General features: G+C 43.5%; 1 protein-coding gene across 32 annotated transcripts in view; it reads right to left on the reverse strand.

Moving 5' to 3' along the window:
• The window catches only part of LRRFIP2 (LRR binding FLII interacting protein 2), a 154,063-nt gene that overhangs the window by 43,740 nt on the left and 87,448 nt on the right, over positions 1–22,875 (reverse strand). For 31 of the 32 annotated variants that reach the window (XM_087892500.1, XM_087892499.1, XM_087892498.1 and 28 more), the window contains one exon: positions 7,194–7,238. The exons of the other annotated variant lie outside the window; for it this stretch is intronic. In XM_087892500.1, coding sequence (XP_087748626.1) covers positions 7,194–7,238 — 45 coding nt within the window. The remainder of the gene's footprint in view (positions 1–7,193; positions 7,239–22,875) is intronic. 32 annotated transcript variants of the gene reach the window in all.

The raw sequence follows: 22,875 nt of genomic DNA on the forward strand, positions 1-22,875 counted from the left end.
CCCTCCGACCCTCAACGCACTGGTCCATCTATGCTTTAGGATCGACGCCCAGTTGCAGATTCAGACCAGTCGCTGTGCCTGCCAGGAGACCCGGGTGATACCAGTTGTGCATGAGACCCCGGCTCCATGGGAGGAGTCCATGGAAATAAGCACAGCCAGACCCCATCTGTCAAAGGCCGAGAAAAATAGACAACAATCAGGGGGGTTGTGCTTGTATTGCGGGGAACCTGGGCAGCTGGCTGCCTCTTGCCCCAAGAAACGACAGGGAGAGTCGGCATCTGGGCCTGCCCCCAAACCACAGAAAACCCTGTCGAGAAATGCCCTGAGCCTGATCTAGGGGAAACCCTGGGTCAGGCACGTAACAACATCAAGTCACACCCAGTGGATGTGAAGCCCAGACACACACACCCCAGCACTTGATCTTGGCGACGAAAGTATTCTTGTCCAATAGTCTGCAGGGGATTCCAGCTCATGCCGTGGTTGACTCCAGAGCTATAACTAACTTTACGGATGTGGTGTTTGCAGCCAAATATGCAGTCCCTCAGTGTCCAGTGGATCCTCCCATGCTCGTGGAGACCATTGATGGCCGGGTGCTTCTGTCTGGGCCTATTACGGCTGCCACACAACCCTTGCACCTGACCATCGGGTCTCATGAAGAGACCATTCAGTTTTATATTACCTCCGGCCTGAATTTTCCCGTGGTTTTGGGCTTGGCTTGGCTCCGGACACATGACCCACAGATATATTGGTCCCAGAACTTCATCTCTTTTCCAAGCCTGCAATGTGTGGACCACACCTGCCAAGTCTGCACAGGCCAGCTGCTGGGTCCAACCGGGATGTCCTTACCTTCCAACCTCAAGGACTTTGCAGATGTTTTCAGCGAAGAGGAGGCGGACGAATTGCCCCCGCACTGACCATACGACTGCTCAATTGATTTGATTCTGGATGCGCCACTCCCAGTGGGGCATTTATATTCAATGTTGGACTCTAAGTTGGCCGCATTACGGGACTTTGTGGACAAAAACCAGGCTCGAGATTTTTATCCGGCCCTCGTCGTCGCCATTGTGTGCACCAGTCCTGTTTGTGAAAAAGAAGACTGGATACTTGCAGCTTTGTTGCAACTACCGCAAGTTAAATGCCATCACAGTGCGCAACCAGTATCCTCTGCCCCTTATTTCCAAACTCTTGGAATGGCTTCAGGAGGCTACCGTGTTCAATAAATTGGACTAGCGAGGGGTTTATAATCTTGTCCAGATCCATCCCAGGGATGAATGGAAGATGGTGTTCGGCACCCATTACGGATATTTTAAGTATACAGTCATGCCATTTGGGCTGACTAATGCTCCTGCCACCTTCCAACATTTCATGAATGACATTTTTAGGGACCTCGTAGACAAGTTTGTTGTAATTTATTTAGACAACATTCTGATCTATTCTCCTTCCCGGGAGAGCCACCAACAGCATCTCTGCCTGGTCCTGCAATGTCTTCGGGAGCATCATCTGTATGCTAAATGCCAGTTTTTCCAGTCCACCATCAAGTTCCTGGGGCATCGCATCTCTCCCTAGGGCATTGCCATGGAGCCGAGCAAGGTGGAGTCTTTGCGTAGTTGGCAACCTCCTTGGCGAGTGAAGGATGTCCAGCACCTCCTCGGGTTCACCAACTACTATCGGACCTTTATCCTCAGTTTTGCTGCCTTGAGAACACCCCTCACTTGGCTTCTGCAGAAAAAGGTCCCGTTCTGGTGGGGTATCCCCAAGCAGTAGGCATTCCAGACCTTGAAACAGGTCTTCATGAAGGAGCCTATTTTGAAGCATCCTGACCTCCACCATCTGTTTGTGGTGTAAACAGATGCATCAGATGTTGCTGTTGGTGTGGTTTTGTTCCAGGCTCACGCATCCGGCAGGTACCCTCTTCCGTTGCACATATTATTCATGGAAGCTCTACCCTTCCGAGCGCAATTACATCATCTGGGGGGAGTTACTGGCCATTAAGACAGTGTTTGAGGCCCGGAGACATCTTCTGGAGGGGGGCCCAGCATCAAATTGAAGTCCGGACGGACCACAAAAACTTGGAGTTCCTACAGATCACCTGGAAACCGAACCAACAGCAGATTCGGTGGTTCCTCTTCTTTGCCCGATCCAATTTCCATGTTACGTATATCCCTAGTGGTCGCAACCAACAGGTGGATGTGCTCTCACGGAAACTGGAATATTCCTACATCGAAGACCAGCTTCTACTCCAGACAGTGTTGCCTGTAGAGTCTTTCTCCGCAATTCAGGAACCAGTGGACTTACGGGCACGATGCTTATGTGGAGCAACGGAAGGAAGAGGTAGGGCCTGTCTCCCCATGGACGTTTCACGAGGAACTGCCTGCATGTTTATCCAACACATTTTCCAGCTGTACAGCCTACCAGATAGGGTTGTATTGGACCAAGGGGCTCAGTTTACAGCCCAGTTTTGGAAAGGGCTGATGAAGGCCTTGGATGTAAAAATCTGCCATCGGTTTCCAGATAATTGGCATATTATCCAGAAACAGACGTCGGCATTCTGGAGCAATGCCTGCGCTGCTTCATGAACCAGGAACAAGACAATTGGTTGGATTATTTGGCAGTAGCAGAGTTCGTGTTCAACAACTCACAACATACCTCCACACAAACAACCCCTTTCCTGGCTAATGTAGGATATCATTCTCGGTTCTTTCCCCTCACACAACTCAATTCCCCAGTACCAGCGGCTAATGACTATCTGTCCGAGTTGCAGGCCATCCGTCAGTTGGTGTGACGGTATCTAGAGAAAGCCAAGGAGGACTATAATAGAGTCACAGACCAAGCTCAGCGGGCGACGCCACAATTGGCTGTGGGGGATCGGGTCTGGTTGTCCACCAGGCAACTTCCATCAGATCGGCCAGTCAGGAAGCTAGAGCACCAGTACCTTGGTCTGTTCCCTGTTGAGGCAGTTATTAACCCAGTCGCCTACCGCCTGACTTTGCCATGATCGATGCATGTTCACCCAGTGTTCTATAGATTTCTCCTTGTCCTAGAATGGCCAGCCTGTCCACTCCGCCAATCTGACCGTCCCCAGCCAGCGCCATGTGATGGGGATGAACCACCCAAGTACGAGGTCACCAGCATTCGGGACTCCCAGTGGCTAAAAATATCTCATTGAGTGGAAGGGATATGGGCCGGACGACTTCACCTGGGAGGATGCAACCTCCATGCATGCACCTATATTGGTGAAAACATTCCATGATCAATTCTCATCATGGCCGCATCCAGATCATCAGACTTGGGGGAAGGGCCCTGAGTTGAGGGATAGTGTTGTGGTCCGCCAGCAGCCGGCAGACCTGGCAGTGGAGTTGGACAGTGAGGAGGCTGGGGAGGACAATGGGTCAGTCCTGGAGTCAGGGGAAGGCCCAGACGAGGGCTCTGCGTCGGAGGCAGAGATGGAGCCAGGGCCATCTGGTAGCGATGCTTTCAATGATGGAAGCACTGATCCACACAAATGCTATTAACATGGGAAATATTGTTAGATATAAAGATATTTTGAATGAAAAGGGGAATTTAAAACTAAACAAGAACTGAGTGATCAAGGGATCGACATGGCATGGTATTCACAAGTGCAGATACATTCTAGTTATGAGAAAGATGCTAAGTTATATGGTTTCTATAAAGAATTAAAAGACTTCGATAAGATACTAACAGGGACAGAAGGAAGATTGATAAAAAAGCTGTATAATTACTTATTGGTCATTAACCTAGAAGATGAACAAGTGAAGGAGACAATGATAGCATGGGCAAAAAAACTTTGGTCACACAAGAGAATTAGATAAAGGGCAAAAGTTGTGGGACAGGAACTATAAACTAACAATGTCAACTGCATATAAAGAAAATATGTATAAGATGTTTTACAGATGGCATCTTGCACGGCAAGGTTGGTAAAAATGTTTAAAGATAAGTCAGCTAAATGTTGGAAATTCCACCATATATCTGGGTCATATTATCATAAGTGGTGTACATGAGTAGAAGCAAAAAAATATTGGATAAAAATACAAATGCGGCTGGAAAAGATGATAAAGCAGCACACTGACTTAAAACCAGAAATATTTTTGTTGGGATTTTACCTGAAACTTATAGTAAATGGAATGCATATTTAATTGTACACGTAGGAGCTAGAATTGTATTTGCACAAACCTGGAAAAGCAGAGAGATCCCTATTGATGTGAATGTGATTAGGAAAATATTAGAATATTAGAATATTAGAGTTCTTCGGGAGTAGGGCAGTATACAAATTTAATAAAACTAAACATAATAAAACTAAACTAGAATGTGAAGAAATGAATAGATTAACACTTGCTATAAAGGAGAAAGAACAAACTTAATATTATATGACACGGGAGCTATTTTATGAATGGTTGGAAAATAAAAATAGAAGTTAGAAATAAATAGAGATCAGTGAAAAATAGAAAACATGTTAAGATAGAGAAGCAAACAATATGTTGATTCTTACTAATTACTATTAAGATTATTATATTTAACATTATTATTAAAGAAAGAAGCAGACATCCTGCGATCTCTGGAACTTAAAATTTTAAAATAATTAAAATTTTATTTAACTAAGCTTGTCAGCCATCTGTTGACATCATCAGAGTATTAAACTACCATTACAGAGATCTTTGCCTTTATACTGTATGCCATTAATCAATTTGGCCCTTGCGAGTGTAATAGGCCCTTCCAGCCGTCTCCCATTTATAATCAGCTGTGTTGTTTTTGTGTCATTATGCTGGATGATGGAGGCTTAATTCCTACTGTTTCCTCCCTCCTAGCTTGCTTATCAGTGGGGGATGATGTTAGCCTGTCAGCCATTGCAAATTGCTGCCTTGTCCGTGACCTCGTGATTGGCCAGGTTCGTTTCTCATTAATCCTATTTGTTACAGTTTGAGACAGCCCTGCCAGGTTGCTCTGTGTTTGGTCAGGACTAACTATGCCTTCACAGGCTGAGTCTGCATGCTCAGAGGTAGGGTCTCTGTTCACTGATGGAAAGCCCTCTCTGCTCATCCTGTAGGGTCTTTCCTGGTGTCTCAAAGCCTGGTAGGCCGGTGGCAGTTCAATATGCCTGTTGATGGAATTGTTATTGGAGAACCAGGCTTCTTTTAGTAGGTGTCCTCCTTTAGTCCTATCATGGGCAATAACTTCAGCTTCTTGAAAATCAAATGTGTGGTTGTGCTCCTTCATATGCGTCCAGATCTGGAGCACTGTTCCTTGCATCGGACATCCAGTTCTTGTTCGTGTACTCTGGTCTGTAACCACTTGGCCGTTTCCCCTATGTAATTGCTTGCACAATTACTACAGTTGATGCAGTAAACTATTGAAGACGTCTCCTCCTTGGATAATGCTTCCTTTGGGCGCATCACTCTCATTCTCAGTGTTTGATCCAGTTTATGCACCACTTTGACTCCATGTGCCGAGAGGATGCGTGCAGCAGTTTCGGATACCCTCTACATATGGGAGCACCCTCCACACAGCAGTTCCATATTATATTCCATATAATATTATTATTATATTATTATTTGAAGATATGTTAAGAAGGAGAAATGAATAGATGTAATGCTCATTATTATTATTATAAGATTAGAGAATCAATATCAATGTAATGAATACTGTCGTAAATTTTGATTGTTACTGCACAGAGATATTTGTACCCAGACGACACACTGTTTAATGGAAGATGGAATGTTTAACTTTAAAAAAATAGAGAGACAGAACATTAGGCACTATTCATAGGACCGTATTTTGTTTCCACAGTGCCCCCTTACATCCCCATGTACTGGTGTGTGTGTGTGTGTGTGTGTGTGTGTGTGTGTGTGTGTGTAAGTAAAAACAAAGGAATGGCTGATTGGAATGGTAGTCAGATTTCAGATTTTAACTGTGCCAGGTGAGCAGACAAGACCTTCCCAGATGGATGCTTGCTTAAATAATGATGCTCCAGGCAACAGGGATTGCCTCCCTCCCTCCCCCCAGTGTCTCTGCCTTCCATTGCTGCCGGAGGCACTGCGAAAGTGTCCATCAAGGCTTCCGCAAGCCTCCCGTGAGCCAGGCAGCTGGAATCGCCAACTCGCCTTCCTGGCCCATGCGTTTTTGCACATGGCTTCCCCACCATGCCCTGCTTCAACTGTTTGCCCTTGGCTAACAGATCCTGGGTGCTGCACTGCAATGGAAAGGCTGGCATGAGGGAAAGACAATGAGTAGGGAAAAAGGAGAAAGTGGCCTCCATACATCAAGTTGGCCAATCTGTTGCCCATTTCTCCATTGCAGCACAGTTCTTCTGCCCACAAAAGCCTCGTCATTGATGTCTAACGCCGAAAGGCAGAGAAAGAGCTGCCAGGAAGAAGCCAGTTAGCCCGGGAGTTAGGTACCCTTCCTCCTCTGCACCACCACACCACTCTACACCTGCCACCCTCAAATTGCATTGATGGCTAAGGGAGGGGCAAGAAGCCATGCCATGCCTAGTGATGGGGGAAAAAGAGACATTAAGAGGAGCTCTGTCTTGCTACGCATGTCCCAATGAAAGGCAGAGGAAACCTGGCTGCTTCCCTTGCCTGTTCTCTCCAGCGCTGGAAGCCAAGTGTCATCCATTCATACCCCTCTCTCTGTGTGTTTCTGGGCTCACTCAGTGCCACAGTCCACCACACAGGCCAGGAAGGGTGCACTTGTGAAGGGTGGCAGGCGGCAGTAGGGCGTCCTCGGCAAACTGCTAGATGAACTTGTGCAGGGCAGGCAGACATAGAACACCCAGGCCAGCCATTGGTGGGATCAACCGGTTTTCCGAACTGCACACAAAGTTAACAAGCGGTTCGGCAGAACTGGCTAAATCCCCCCTCTGCATTACTGCCTCAGCGGGGAATGCTGGAGCCTTCGCAGCCGATTGGCGGTTGGATCGGCCTCCTGGAATACTGCTAATCAGCTGTTCCAGGCAACAGGGATTGCTGCCGCCTGTCGCCGCACCAACTCCCTCCCCCCCTCCCCCCAGGTATGCAAATCCCCAGCTGTATTCACTGTATAAGATGCACAGACATTTTCACTCACTTTTTGGGGGGAGAAAGTGCATCTTATAGTCCGAAAAATACGGTATATATTTTCAGTGGCATAGTCACTGAGTACTAATGATTTGAAAACCAATCTGTTCAATAACTCACCCTTGTGTATAAATCAGAATATGGTTTGTCAGTCTTCTCTTCAAGCTGAAAAATATTTTTAAAAATAAATGTTTTAAATTAATTTCAACTAAATATTTGAGTTGAAAAAAATAGTTTTCATCAATGTGCATATAACTAGAATATTAACATAATTGATTTCCCTCTTTTTTCTTAATACACAAAGGGTCTCTAAATATAGGCCTTTATCAAACTCATTATAAATAGATGAGAACAAATTAAAATTATAATCCTACACCAATTTACCTAAAAGGAAGTCTTTTAATTTTAACAAAAGTATTGCATTGATATCTGCACACTTCAAGTTACAGTATATCTTAATTCAATAGACATATCAGTATTTTTGTTACACTGAAATAATTAACTTCTACTTTTTCTATGTGAAATACTTTTGTATGCAACATTTGAAGTTATATAATGTGATTTAATTGATAAAGAAATTATCTTTAGTGGCACACATATATAAATTCTTTCATCAAATTCATAGTGCTGTATATTTGAATACCTATAATTCACTTTCACATCTCTGTCCATGGTTGTAGAATTATAATATACTGTTTGGCAATATTCCTTTCTTAATTATTTTTAAATAAAATCTAAATATTTTGAATTGTAATTATCAATTTTTTGAGTCAGAAATATTTCATTATCTATAGTTCACTTTTTCTATAAAGTCAAGATAGCTATTTCCTAGTGAATAGTATTTGGTAGTAATCTTGTGTTATGGAAAAAGTATAATTTCCTTTTTTATTATTATTTGTTTTATCATAGAATTTTTTTTAAAAAGTATAATTTCTTAAAATATGAAAATTAGAAGCAGTGTACCAGAAAATTATATTATGTAATATGGCATAATGATGTATTAGAAAATGTCATGTAAAAACAAAAGCTTCCTAAAAAATAAAGGATTAAATTGCATATTTGTTACCAGATACATTTCACAAACAATACATTATCACGGACTTCCGGTTTCCTTGTCTTCGGCGACGGCGGCGCTCTTTGAAGCTCCGCCAGCCCCGCCGCCTGTAGAGCCGCTTCGCGATCGAGAAGCGGCTCGAAAACTTCAAAATCCTGAGGATTGTTGGAGGAGAGATAGCAGGGCACAGGTCGAGCCCCTGTAACCCCCCAGGGAATCGTTTCTGGGGAGGAAACAGGCGCGGCTCCCTTCCAACCTGCTGAGACTCCGGACGGCGTGGGACGATTCTGCTTCTGCAGAACAAGCCGGCTGCAGGAAACTTAAAGCGAAAGAACCAGCTTTAATAAACAGCGAAACTACCTGAATCCTGAAATTTGGAAACGCAAGTATTAGCACTTTGTTGACTTTTCAATCTGAGAAAATGCGAATGAGTGAAAGTGCTTTGAAAAAACATGGCGCCTAGCTTCAGAGTTAACGAGCCAGCGAGTGTGGATTGGTGAAGTTATTTTGTTTTGCTACAAAGTTTCCAAGTTGCTACTAAGCTGCCTTGCTTGTTATAAGAGAAATAACTGGGAAATTTTTTCCCTTTTTAATATTGGACTTTGCTTTATTTTAACCCTTGTTTGATCAAATCTGGGGGACTTTTTTAGAAGTCTTTGTGCTGGAGGGAAAGGAAAAGGAACCTCCCTCTTTAGAAAAACTAGATCACGAGCCAGGATGGCTTCAAAGAAGCAGGAAGGGAAGGCATTAGGGGGGGGATCCCCCACACACAAACATCAAACGCAACTTCCCCCTGCTCAACAGCTACAAACTCAGAAAAAAGAATTTGATGTGGGAGATTTAAAAGAATTTATTTCTAAAACTCTGGATGACAAATTTCAAAAATGTCAACAGGAGATAGATGATAAACTTCAAAAATCACATCAGGAATTTATGCAGGAAATTAATGAAGTTAAAGACATGGTGAAACAGAATCAAAATAAGGTGACCAAAAAAATATCAGAAGTGGCGTCTGGCCTGGCAGAATTTATTGGGAAAGTTGATTTTAAAGTTGAAGAATTCAAATCAGAAGTTAATGTTAAGATGAAAGACAATGATTATAAAATTGATGAAGTTGACAATAAAATGCAGAGAATTGAAGATGAGATTGTTATGATACAATTCCGGGCGATGGAATTTGCCATACGGCTTCGGGGAATTCGAGAGGAGGAGAGACAGGATTTGAGACAGGTTTGCTCTGAAGCCTTGGCTAAGATTTTACAAGCTAATCCTGATTTGGTATTTCATAAAATAGATAAAATTTACAGAGTGAACTCTTGGGTGGCCAGACAAAGACAATTGCCTAGAGATGTGGTCATATACTTTACTGAGAGAGAAATTAGAAATGATATCCTGCAAAAATCTTTTCACACTTCTGTACAAGTGGGGGGCTCACGACTTGAAATTTTTAAAGAATTACCTCCTAAAATGCTGAAAGCTAGAAAAGAATTTGGTTTTCTTGTTAAGGAATTGAGAAATTTACAGATACCCTTCCGGTGGGACGCACCAGCTGGGATAATTTTTAGATATAAGGGAGAAGGATATCGGTTGAATACCGTGGAGAAGGCACAACACTTTTACAGTACTATTCTTAAGGAAAGAACACCATCTCCACGTACATCTACAGTTTTGGAGATTAAGGAGAGTGAAGAGAGGCAATTGAAAGAACAGTCTAAGCAGGAATTAGAAAATGTGCAAGGTGCAGAAGGAGGTTTTCTGAGTGAGCCCTTGTTGGATTCTTCTCCAATTTTGGATTTGATTCAGTTGACAGAAGTTAAAGATCAACGTATAACTAGAGCCCAATCCAAGCTACTTAAACAAAAGCAACAACAACAACAGGAAAGACAAGACAAGAAGGCAGTTAAGAGTACCGTACAAGAGAGTGGAGCTATGGGAGGAGCGAGATCGAAGCTCTCGGATGAACTTCAAATATTTTGCTCTGTGCTCCAGAAAGAGGCTGATGACCTTTAAGTGTCTATCTTGGAATGTCAATGGGTTGAATTCAGCACAGAAAAGGAAGAAATTATTTACATATTTGAAACAATTTAATAATGATATAATATGTTTACAAGAAACGCATATCACAACTCAAGATCAAAAATATTTGATAAACTCAAAACTAGGAGCACATTATATATCTTCAACTTCGCAGAAAAAGAATGGTGTGGTTATTTATGTAAATAAAAAATTAACAGCGAAAGTTATAGAAGCAGATCAAGATGGTAGGTTTGTAGCAATTGAATTGCTCACAGCAAATGGTCAAATTCTTTTGATTGGAATTTATGCTCCCAACCAACAACAGGATTATTTTTATAAGATGTTACATACTAAAATATTGCAATGGGACTATAGATCTATTTTAATTATGGGAGACTGGAATGGAGTAATTGATTCTAAACTAGATAAAAAGAGCTTGGCAAAGTCTAGAATTAGACTACCACAGACTTTTTTTGATATGAAAGAAGATATGGAATTAAAAGATGTTTGGAGAATACATAATCCAAATGAATTGGACTACACTTTTTTTTCGGATAGACATAGATCTTTTTCTAGGATTGATTTTATCCTGTTGTCAAATGATCTACTTGTTAAGACAAAAAGAACAAAGATTTGTCCAAGAACTCTGACTGACCATAGCCCTGTATGGATAGAAATTGAGATGGATAAGGTTGAGAGACGTTCTTGGAGATTAAATGAGAACTTGTTTAGATATGAAAAAAATACAATAGAACTTAAAAAGCATTTGAAAGAATTTTTTGAAATAAATTTGAATAAAGGTACCCCAATTGAAATTGTTTGGGATGCAAGTAAAGCTTATATGAGAGGGGTACTCATCTACATGAATTCTAAACATAGACTGTTCCGACAAAAGAAAAGATTTGAGTTGGAAATGGAAATAAAGAATAAAGAACAGTTACTTATTAAAAACCCAACAGATGAAAGAATACGAAGTGCTATAAAACTTTTGAAAGACCAATTTCAAATGCTTATGGCGGAACAAGTTGCAACAAGTTTACAATACGCGAAGCATAATACATTTTGCAATGCTAACAAACCGGGCAGATGGTTGGCTTACACATTGAGGAAAAAACAAAGTATACGGACTATTGATAGTATTGATATTGGAGGGAAAGAAATCTTTCAACAAAAACTAATTAAAGAAGCTTTTGTGGATTATTATACTAAACTATATGCCAAAGAAGAGGTGCAGAATGGACTTATAGAAAAATATTTAAAGGATAAGAGAGTTACAAAAATTACTGATCAACAAAAGGAAAGAATGAATTATCTTATAACAGAGGAGGAGATAACAGCAGCAATTAAACAGCTAAAAACAGCCAAAGCTCCTGGCACGGATGGTTTGACTGCAGTGTATTACAAAACTTTACAAGCTGAAATGGTGGGACAACTTAGAGATTTATTTTGCAATATTCAACAAGGGGGCAAAATACCCCCATCTTGGACAACTGCTTATATATCTTTGATACCAAAAGAACAAGTTGGTCCTAAAAAACCAGAGAACTATAGACCAATATCTCTTTTGAACACAGACTATAAAATTTATGCGAAGGTATTAGCCAACAGGTTGATGCCAGTAATCCAAAAGGTGATTCATGCGGACCAAGCGGGATTTATTGAGGGCAGATATATGAAGGACAATGTAAGGCAAGTAATAGACTTATTGGAATATCTTGACAAGAATAAACAGATTTCTGCAGTGCTGGTTTTTTTGGATGCGGAGAAGGCCTTTGATAGAGTGGATTGGAATTTTCTACTAAAGACTTTTAAAAAGATGGGCTTTGGGGACCAATTTATACAGGCGATCTCAGCAATTTATCAAGAGCAAAAAGCACAGATTATTATTAATGGAAGTTTGACGACAGAGTTTAAAATTGAAAAAGGAACAAGACAGGGATGTCCGTTGTCCCCACTTTTATTTATTTTAACATTGGAAGTCTTGCTAAATACAATACGGGACTCAAAAATTTTGAAAGGTATAATGATAAGGCAAGAGGATTATAGAATAAAGGCATTTGCAGATGATCTGGTGGTTACCCTATCACAACCAATGGAATCAACAATCCTGATGAACGACATTATACAAGACTATGGTAGAGTTTCAGGTTTTAGAGTGAATTCAAAAAAGACTAAAATGATAGTCAAAAATATGACACAAGATCGTAAACATGAGCTTGAAAGGAGGGCAGGTTTTGAAATTGTACCTAAGGTAAAATATCTTGGAGTTCAGGTTGCAGAATCAAACATGAAATTGTTTCAAAATAACTATGAGGTGTTGTGGCGAGAGGTTCAGAAAGACATGGAGACTTGGAAAAAGCTGCAACTGTCTTTACTTGGAAGAATAGCAGCAGTTAAGATGAACATTTTGCCAAGATTTCTGTTTTTGTTTCAAATGATTCCGGTGCTTAAAAGTGATAAACAACTGAAAGTTTGGCAAACTGGACTTAATAAGTTTGTCTGGAACGACAAAAAGCCCAGAGTGAAATTGAAAATTATGCAAGATGTTCCAGAAAGAGGAGGCCTTAAACTTCCAAACCTACAGTTATATTATGATGCAGCAGCTTTAACTTTAACAAGTGATTGGTTTGGAAGTAAAAAGGCTGGAATATTGAATGTAGAAAGTTTTGATCTTGAATTTGGATGGCATGCTTACCTATTTTATGATGACAAAGTTGATAAAGTATTTAAAAGTCATATACTTAGAGACTCTTTGATGAGAGTTTGGAAGAAGCACCGACTCAAATGGGATTATAAAATACCGCTATGGCTGGATCTTGGTCATACCTTGTGGAATACAAATATAATGTCACTCGGGGGGTTTTTATACAAAGAGGTTCTTTTTACAGATGCGGGTAGATGGCAGCTGAAGACCTTGCAGACACTGTTGGACGAAGGGATTAATTTAACTTGGTTACAATATAATCAATTACAATTGAGATGGAAAGAGGACCAAAAAACTGGTATTATGTTGCATGAGGAAGAATTGGTTAGACATATAAGACAGAAAGGTCCAATGCATATTAAAAGGCTTTATAATGTTTTGCTAGAAAGGGATTCAGAAACGGAATTAGTTAAAGATTGTATGATTAAGTGGGCACAAAATTTTGAAGAACCAGTGATGTTGGAAACATGGGAAAAAATTTGGGTTCAGAATGTTAAATTTACACAGTCGCAGAATCTGAGGGAAAATTTTTATAAAATGTTTTATAGATGGCATTTAGATCCTAAAAAGCTGTCATGTATGTACCCTAATGTTCAGCCAAAATGTTGGAGATGCGAATGTTTGGATGCTACGTATTATCATGTTTGGTGGACCTGTAGGAAAGTTAAGGCTTTTTGGATAAAAATATGGTGGGTCATGCAGAATGTTTTGAAGAAAAAAATTCAATTTTCTCCACAATTGTTTTTATTGGGTATAGTTAAGGGTTTTACACGGGGTGAAATAAAATTAATATTGTATATGATAACAGCAGCAAGATTGTTGATAGGTAAATATTGGAAGAATGAAGCTTTGCCTACTATCGAGGAATGGACTTTGAAGATGGCCAGTTTTGCAGAGATGGCGAAGATTTCAGCATATTTAAAAGATTGTTCACAAGAGACTTATGAATGGGAATGGAAAAGGTGGATAGAATATGTTCAGAACAAATACCAAACTAGAAAGTACCAAATAGCTTTTATTTGAAAATAATGTATTAGAAATATCTTAATGTAAAGAGATAAAGAGGGAAAATAATATAGGGGGAGGGATGGGTTCAGGTATATATATTAGTATTATTAGTTATGAGTACATAATAGGGAAGTCTGGGGGGAGGGTTAGGGAGGGTTAGGGAGGATGGGAAGTTTGGGGAGGGAGGTGGGGGGGTGAAAAAAGGGGTGAAAATGTAATTGTAAAACTTTTGCAATAAAAAAAAAAAAAAACAATACATTATCACGTATGAGTTTATCAAAGCTAACCAGTGTATTTTGTATCAGATAACCCAAGAATTCTCAGTTGGAACTTCTCAAAGGAGGAACAAACAACTTTATGGGGGAAGAATTGTTTTAAACTTGATCAGATTAATAGAGGCAAAACAGCAAATACTGTCAAAACCTATTCTGGAATTTGCTCCTCATTTTGCTTAGATAAACCTATAACCAGCAACTGTTGTGCCACAAATTTCAAGATCCCTGTAGTATACAAATAAAAAATTATAAAAGAAATATATTTATGAATTGTCCAAACGTAATATCAATGAAATCCTTGTTTTACTCATGGGTGTAATGTTTCAAAATTTCTAGTTTTTAGGGAGCTATAGTAGCCTTGAGTTTGAAAATCACTCAAGTAAATTGTAGGTGAAACATTTACCAAGAGAAGGTATATTTTTAACCAACTATATATAGTAATTTATAGTAAAATCAATTACTGTATCACACAGAATATGTCAACCTGAATAATTCATTCCCCATCTTTTATCTATTTGGACCCTATGGAAAATAGAATGAAAGGATTATATCATCGAATAGGAAACAAGATCTGTTGATAGTTTGTCCTTATAATAATTGGCATAATGATACCTTGAAAACAATTATTACTAATGCATCTATATGGAAACAAGTTGCTAGGTGCTTTGTATTTTTAAAAAGCTTGACAAATATTCAGTAGAAACCTACAATTCAGGGAGTCAGAAAAAAAATACCGCTATTAAAATACCCTTTGATATTCTAATCTACAGGAAGGAACCAGCACCGAGAACCCAAAAAGGAATTCATGTACAATTTTCTCCCTCAAAACCCTGGAAAATACTAATTGCTATTCTGACAGATGAAGAAATAAAAGCTACTTCTAATTTTCATGTAATCAAACCCTGGATTGTTGGCTTTGTTTCTTCTTTTTTTGAATTTTCTTATTCATCAGAAAAATTTCTGGGTCAGACTGCATTAAAAATACCGTGTTTCCCTGAAAATAAGATCCTGTCTTATATTTTTTTTGAATCCCGAAATAAGGGCTTGGCCTTATTTTCTGGGGATCTTATTATTTTGGGGCACAATTTGGGGATGGCAGGTGGGAAGGGGAAAAAGCGAGAGGCAGGAAGCCCTGCCATGCCCAGTGAGGAGGGGGGGAGAAGAGATGGCAAGAATCACGACTGCTTTTGCAGCCGATTGAGGCTGCAAAAGCAGCAGAAGGCCCCACGCATCTCGCGCCCCCTTCAAGAACAGTCTTACCTCAATCGGTTGCCAAGAGCTTGGCACCGATTGAGGCTCCCTGCAATGAAGCCCGCAGCCCGGCGCTTGAGAGGGTCTTGGGGGGGGAAGCTTCTTTACACAACCCAGCCTCTCTTTCAGGTGAGCAGGAAGTCCCCTCCTACCATGCAGCCGGCTGATTGAGAATCGGGCAGTCCTGGGAACCACTTCCCGGTTGGACACGGAACTCCAGCAGGAAGGCATCTCCTTTGGGCTACTGAGCGCCAGCCTGCATGCCTACTTGGTGCTGCAGGTGCCAGGCTACAATCCTGGGTCTGGTGGGTGCTGCAGCTCTCAGACCAGCTGTGCACAGAGCTGGCATAAGAGCTGCAGTGGCCACCAGGGCCAGGGCCCGAAAAGCACCTGGCTCAGCGTAGCTGTAGCCCAGCCCCTGCAGTAGGCGTACAGCAGCCCAAATATTTGACAATGCAGCCCAGCACCTATCAGGTCCCAAACACTTTTCACCCACTTTGTCTCCCTCTGGGCAAAAAGTGTGCAGCAGTTTAAGATATTAAATATCTGTGTGTGTGTGAGCGACAGAGAGAGAGAAAAAGAGAAATGGTGGAGGGGAACCAGGTAAGAGGACCAAGCCTCCCCTGCCCATAAGCAACGTGTAGCCTCTCACAGTAACGAGAATTGCCTGCAATTCTCCTTACTGGGAGAGGCTGCACGTTGCAAAGAAGAACAAAGCAAGGCAGGAGCTGAGGAGCTGCCCCAAAGCCCCGCATCAGTTTACCTGAAGGCCCTTCAGCCAGGCTACCCATGCCAAACTCTCCCTCTCCCCCCAGAACAGCCATATCCCTTCACTAATCTGCTTTCCAGCTCCGTTCAGGACAAGAAAAGTAATCTGTTGGACTATGATAAAAAAAAATAACAGTAGTTCAGACCTTCCAACTTCTCATGAAGAAAAAAAATCTCGCAAAGTTGGAAGGTGTTTTTACCGTAATCTCACAGATTACTTTTCTTGCCCTGCATGTGGCAGTGGAGAACAGAGCTGGAAAGCAGGTTAGTGAAGGGATGTGGGACAGAGAGAACATTGCTGCAAGCCCTGGATAACTCTCCGAAGTTGGATCGGATCTCTCTCTCTCTTTCACTCTCTCTCTCACACACACACAACCTGTTCTGTCTTTGGGATCGCAGCACAGATGCCCCTTCCAGGATTGCAAGGCTTTGGATGGAGCATCCCAGGTAAAGACTGATCAGCAGGAAAAACAAAGGGGGGGGGTTCCTGCAGCCTCTCCTTTCTTTGGGATCGCAGCACAGACACACATCCCCAAAATGCTCCATCCAAAGCCTTCAGCCTTGCAATCTTGGAAGGGTCATTTGTGCTGCGATCCCAAGTAAAAAACAATCGGCAGGAAAGAGGGGGTGTGATTTTCCTGTAGCCTGTCCTTCTTTGGGATTGCAGGACAGACACACATCCCCAAAATGCTCCATCAAGAGCCTTCACCCTTGCAATCCTGGCAGGGATATCTATACTGTGATCCCAAAGAAAGGACAGGCTGCAGGAAAATCCCCCCCCCTTTTTTTTTCTTCCTGCCAATCGTTCTTTACTTGAGATCGTAGCACAGACATCTCTGCCAGGATTGCAAGACTGAAGGCTTCGGATGGAGCATTTTGGTGATGTGTGTCTGTGCTGCCATCCCAAGTAAAGAAAGATCGGCAGGAAAAGGGGAAGGAGGCCGGCAGCTGGGGAGGTGATCTGGAGATCTGGGCCGAGTTGCACAGCCCTCGCTGGCTCAGCTGATCAGCGGGCAGCAATTATGGGACTGAATCTCCAGGAGATGACCAGGAAAGGGAAGGGGTGCCTCCTGTGCTGCCATACCACCCTTTCACTAGGACTTATTTTCGGGGGAGGGCATATATTTAGGCCCACCCCAAAAATCACGCTTGACCTTATTTTCAGGACATGCCATATTTTCAGGGAAACATGGTATTAATAGCCAATTTTCATTGTGGAAGGTTATATTTCCAAAAATGGACAATCTTTGTAAGGTATTAATTAGTTATTCTGAAGTGACACTGTTTTGTACATCCATACAATGTGTACTGTATATCTATATATAATACAATTTTCTCATATTATTACGATGGTAGTCTTATAAATTGTTTGCAGTAAGTCAATAATAAATTATATTTCCCAAAAATAAATAGAAAGCACAGTATGTCCAAACATATCCACAAAGCCACAACTTTATATGAAATAAAAACTATACTGAAGTCAGAAATACAATTAAAGAGGCATATTACAAAAAAAGATTATCAGAAAAAATATTAGAACTTAATTAATGCTTACGGTTGAAAGTAGCTGTCAACAAAATAAAGTATTCATTTATAAAATTAATTTATTTTTGTTAATGGATTTAAATAGAACCCATTGTCTCTCAAACTACTCTTTCTCTATCTCTTTCTCACTGATTCATAACACACAATCACAATTATACAATAATTCACAGAGACTGTGAAAATCAGAAAATGGGCGTTGGTCTTACCTGATACACCCTTTCTCTATCAGGCGGGCACGGCAGTCAGGCATGGGATTGACACCGTCTGTCTTCCAATAGGACCGAGTCTGCTGAATCTTTTAAGCTCCGCCTCTTCCTGTACAGCTCAGTTTTGAGGCGAGGGAGTCCAGCAGACTGATGTGTCTATAGAGATATAAGTAGAGAAATGAGCGGACATCCACTCCGAAACCGCTCGGGAACGGCCCAAACCCAGGGTGCAGCTGACTGCTGTGCCCGCCTGATAGAGAAAGGGCGTATCAGGTAAGACCAACACCCATTCTCCTAACAGCGGTCACGGCAGTCAAGCATGGGACATACCAAAGATAGATGTCCTATAGGGCGGGAGAAGGCCAGACCCGTGAGTCACCAGCCAAATGAACACCTGGCAAGACTCTCCTTCTGAAGGCTGCATCTGCCGACGCATAGGCATCCAACCGGTAATGCCGGATGAACGGAGTAGGAGACGCCCACGTGGCCGCCCAGCAGACTTCTTCCAGGGATGCCTGGGTGGACCAGGCTGCAGAAATGGCCACACTCCTGGTGGAGTGGGCTGTGATGTTTCGAGGCACAGGTAAGGACTGAGCAGCATAATCAGAAGCGATGGTGGCTCTGATCCATCATCCAATGGCGGTAGCCGACAGCTTGGAGCCCATGGAAGAAGGCTGGAAAGCGACAAAGAGGGCCTCGGTACAGCGGAAGGAGGACGTGTGGGCAGTATAAACCTTGAGAGCTCTCCGAATGTCCAAGGTGTGCCAGAGCTTCTCCAACCGATGCTGAGGAGAAGGACAAAAGTTGGGGAGCATGAGTTCCTGCAACCAGTGGAAAATAGAATTAATCTTCAGGATGAAGGTAGGATCAAATCTCAGAACCACTCTATCCACGTGGAAAACGCAGAGATCCTTACGGACTGACAGGGCAGCCAGTTCCGAAATGCGGCAAGCGGAAGTGATGGTGACAAGGAAAGCCACCTTGAAGGTCAGGAATTTCAGATCAACCTCATGTAACGGCTCAAAGGGAGGCTTGGTGAGAGCTGTTAAGACCTTGTTAAGGTCCCACATGGGGAACCGATGGATGACCGGAGGTTGAAGATTGGTAGCACCCCGCAAAAAACTTCAAATGAGCAGGTCCCTGGAGATGGAGGCCACAGGACAAAATGGAAGAAACAGCCGCGACTTGCCTGAGAGTGTTGGGCGCGAGGCCTGAAACAAAGCCTTCCTGAAGGAAATCAAGAATCTGTACGATGGAGACCGAGGTAGCCACAATGTTGCACTGCTTGCACCAGCTGGAAAAAATCTTCCACGTTGCATCGTAGATGCGAGTTGTGGAGGCCCGGCGAGAAGCTTGTATGGTGTCGATGACACCCAGGGAGACGAGGGCCTCAGTCAGGAGGAGCCACTCAATCTCCAAGCGGTCAGCTGGAAGGACTGGGGATCTGGATGGACCAGGGGTCCTTGTAGAAGCGGGATTCCCGAGTCGTTGGGAATCCTCCAGGGAGGCGCAACTGAAAGAGAAACCAGGTCCGCAAAGCATGGCCTGCGTGGCCAGTGAGGAGTCAGAAGTAAGAGCTCTGCCTTCTCCTCCAGGAGTTTTCTGACGACTTTGGCTATCAACGGAAGGGGAGGGAAGGCATCGAGTAGAAGACCTGATGGCCACAGGCTGCGTAAGACATCCACCGCCTCCGCCCCCGGAATGGGAAAGCAGGTGAAGCAAGGAAGTTGATGATTGCTCCCGGAAGTGGAGAGGTTCACCGAGGGTTCGCCGAAGTGGGCAGCAAGATCCCGGAACAGAAGAGGATGCAGACTCCACTCTGCCTGATCGATCGGAGTGCAGCTGAGGGAGTTGGCTCAGACATTCGAAGCCCCCGAAATGTGTTCCGTGCAAAGGGAGGACAAATGGGCCTCCGCCCACAGCCCAAGCAAAAAGTTTCCTGCATGAGGGCCTTCAACCGGGTCCCTCCCAGTCTGTTCACATGCGCCTTGGCAGAGACTTTGTCCATAAGGATCAGGACATCCTGACCCAGGACCTGGGGCTTGAAGCTCAGGAGGGCAAGGTAGATGGTCCACAGTTCCAAGAGATTGATATTGAGGGTCTGCTCCTGTGGAGACCAACGGCCTTGAGCCATATGAGGGTCCAGATGAGCCCCCAACCGAACAAGCTGGCATCCGTTGTGATGACCAGCTGATGAGGATCCCGGAACGTGCAGCCCCTGGTTACTGCCTCGGAAGTCCACCAACTCAGGGACTCGACGACAACTGAAGGAAGTGGTAGCAGGATGAACGAGGTGCTGCTGAGATCACGTTGGAATAGGAGGGGAAGCCACAGCAGCTCGGCATGACCAAGGCACAATGCCATAAGAGGACACAATTTTTCCTAGCAAAGTGACAAACCTAGGAGAGAGGCTGAGCGTTGCCTCCGAAAACAACCAGCAAGGTCAATGAGGCTACGCTGACGTTCCTGTTAGAAAGACCTTTGAAGTAACAGTATCTATCACTGTGCCCAAGTGTTGGAGGCGGGTAGATGGAATTAGATGACTTTTGGTCCAGTTAATGGAAAAGCCATGATCTTTTAAAATTTGGATAGATGTACTGAAGTCTCGTTGAGCCAGGGTCTCAGAATGAGATAGGATGAGAATATCATCCAGATAGAAAAGTGTCCTAACTGGGATGGAACAGATATGGCCTATCAGGGCCGCCATAATTTTAGTAAGCACCCTGGGTGCAGAGGAGAGACCAAAGGGAAGGGCTTTGTACTGATAATGCCTTCCGTTATAGCAAAAGCAGAGAAATTTGTGGTGGGCAGGGAGGATGGGAATGTGTAAATAAGCCTCTGTCAAATCTATAGATGAGAGGAGATCCCCTCGTCTGACGGAGAGCAAAATTGTTTGGAGGGACTGAATTTTGAACCGATGGTAGACAATATGCCGGTTCAAAGATTTAAGATCAAGAATAGCCCTCCAGCCCCCCGAAGACTTTTGCACTAGAAATAACCGGGAATAAAACCCCTAGCCATGTTGGGCATGGGGAACAGGTTGGATGGCTCTAATGACCAAAAGATGTTGAATGGCTAAGTCAACCCAAGCCCGTTTAGTCCTGTCATGAGACAGAGGGCATCGCAGAAAACACTTCGTACGGTTGGAGTGAAATTCGAGGGGCCGAATCAAATAGTGTCCCTGACCCAGGAGTCTGAGATGGTGGAATCCCTCTGATCAGCGAAAAAGGATAACCGCCCACCAATCAAGGAATCAGGAGGGCGACTACCGTGACCATTGGAAAGGATGGCCCCCACCACCTCAAAAGGGCCTCTTGGAGGCAAATCATGTGCCTTGTCTAACCTGGCCATCCTGTTGGTGAGGACCTCTGGAATGAAAGGAATGTTGAGAGTGTTGTTGGTAGAACCCACTGTCTGATCCACGAAAGGAACTAGGTTGAAAGTAGTTTTGCGGACGAACCTCCGACCGTCTAGAAAGAGAAGGTAAAATTTTACAATGATCCTTTGTTTCAATAAGGAGGGGATCTAGAGGGGCACCAAACAATTTGTCTCCCGAATAAGGGGAAGAAGCCAGGCGCCATTTATTTCTGGCATCAGCCTGCCAGTTCCGAAGCCACAGGAGTCGGCGAGAAGTAACTGAAGTGCCAATAGACTTGGCAGAAAACCTGGCGGTGTTGAGGGTGGCATCTGCGGAGAATTCCACCGCTGTCAAGATCTTATTAATGTCCTGATGAGACCTGAGATCTGCGGAGGAGATCCTCTCCTGTAGTTGTTTCAACCAGAGGATTGTAGCACGATTAAAAAATGAAGCTGCAGAGGCTGCCTGTACTGCCCAAGCCGAAGCCTGATGCCTCTTAATTAGAGTCCTCTCAGCCTTTTTGTCCTCCGAACACAAGGATTCTTCAGGTTGCCCTGTAAGAGGAGAAAATGAAGAGAGTGCCACCACCGGAGCATCAACATTAGGAACCTGTAACAGATTGAAAAAATCAGTTGTCATATTGTAAAAACGCTTGTCCAGATTATTAGGAACAGGTCCTGTGCTGGGAAAGGACCACTGCCTCTGAATTACATCAGAAAATAATTTGGGGGCTGGAACGACCTCTGTTTGGACCGTCGGTTCTTGGAACACAGACATAGTTGGATCTGTAGATAATGGAGTTGGGTCAGACTTCAAGGCAGGAGCCCCCAGGCGAGTGGTGGTTTGAGCCTTGAAAAGCAAGGACCTGAACATCTGCAGTCTAAAAAGGCCAACAAATTAAAGTTGGTCAGGTTCTAGACCCTCATCATCGGAAAGATCTTGGTCCAGAATAGCCTCTCCCTCAGAGAGAGAGTCCTGGCTAGCAGAAGTTGGGGAATCCGCATGATCGTGGTCTGCCCTGGAATCCTCAGTGGGATGCAGTCTGCGTGAATGGCTACGTTGGCTGCCATAGTCAGAAACCTCAGAAGGGTCCCATTGGTGGAGACCCTCCGCAATGCCCTGGCGGATAGCATCAGATATTAAAGTCGCCAAAGCAGGTGGAATCTCAGGGATCAAGAGTTTGCCCTGGCCAAGACCAGCCACTGAGGATGAGACAGATTCCACCGGCCTGCTGTGAGAGGGAGCCGGAACATCCGATGGGGTTGGAGCGGGGTCTGGTGGAGCCGAAGGAAACACTGAGTAGGCATCTGCTGAATAAGAATCACTTGTCCAGTGATAATGAAGGGGTGTGAGGAACCTGGGTGGCAGAGGCCGGCACACAAGGTGCCAAGGCAGGTGCAGGAGAAGAGGAAATGGCCATCAGACTAGGCCCAGTGCTGATGTCTGCCCCCGATTGCGCCTTTTGAAAGGCCCGTTCCATAGCCCTATGGCATCTTTCCTCATCTTTAGAGGGCCTGGAGGTCTTGGAAGTGGATGGGCGAGAGGAATTAGCAGAGCGGTGATAGCCACTTGAGGTACCCTCTCCAGGGTCCACCTCTTGCTGTCTTTTCCCTCTGG

The sequence above is a fragment of the Pantherophis guttatus genome, chromosome 4, assembly GCF_059756535.1.
Source record: "Pantherophis guttatus breed Tessera chromosome 4, ASM5975653v1, whole genome shotgun sequence".
Lineage (NCBI taxonomy): Eukaryota > Metazoa > Chordata > Lepidosauria > Squamata > Colubridae > Pantherophis > Pantherophis guttatus.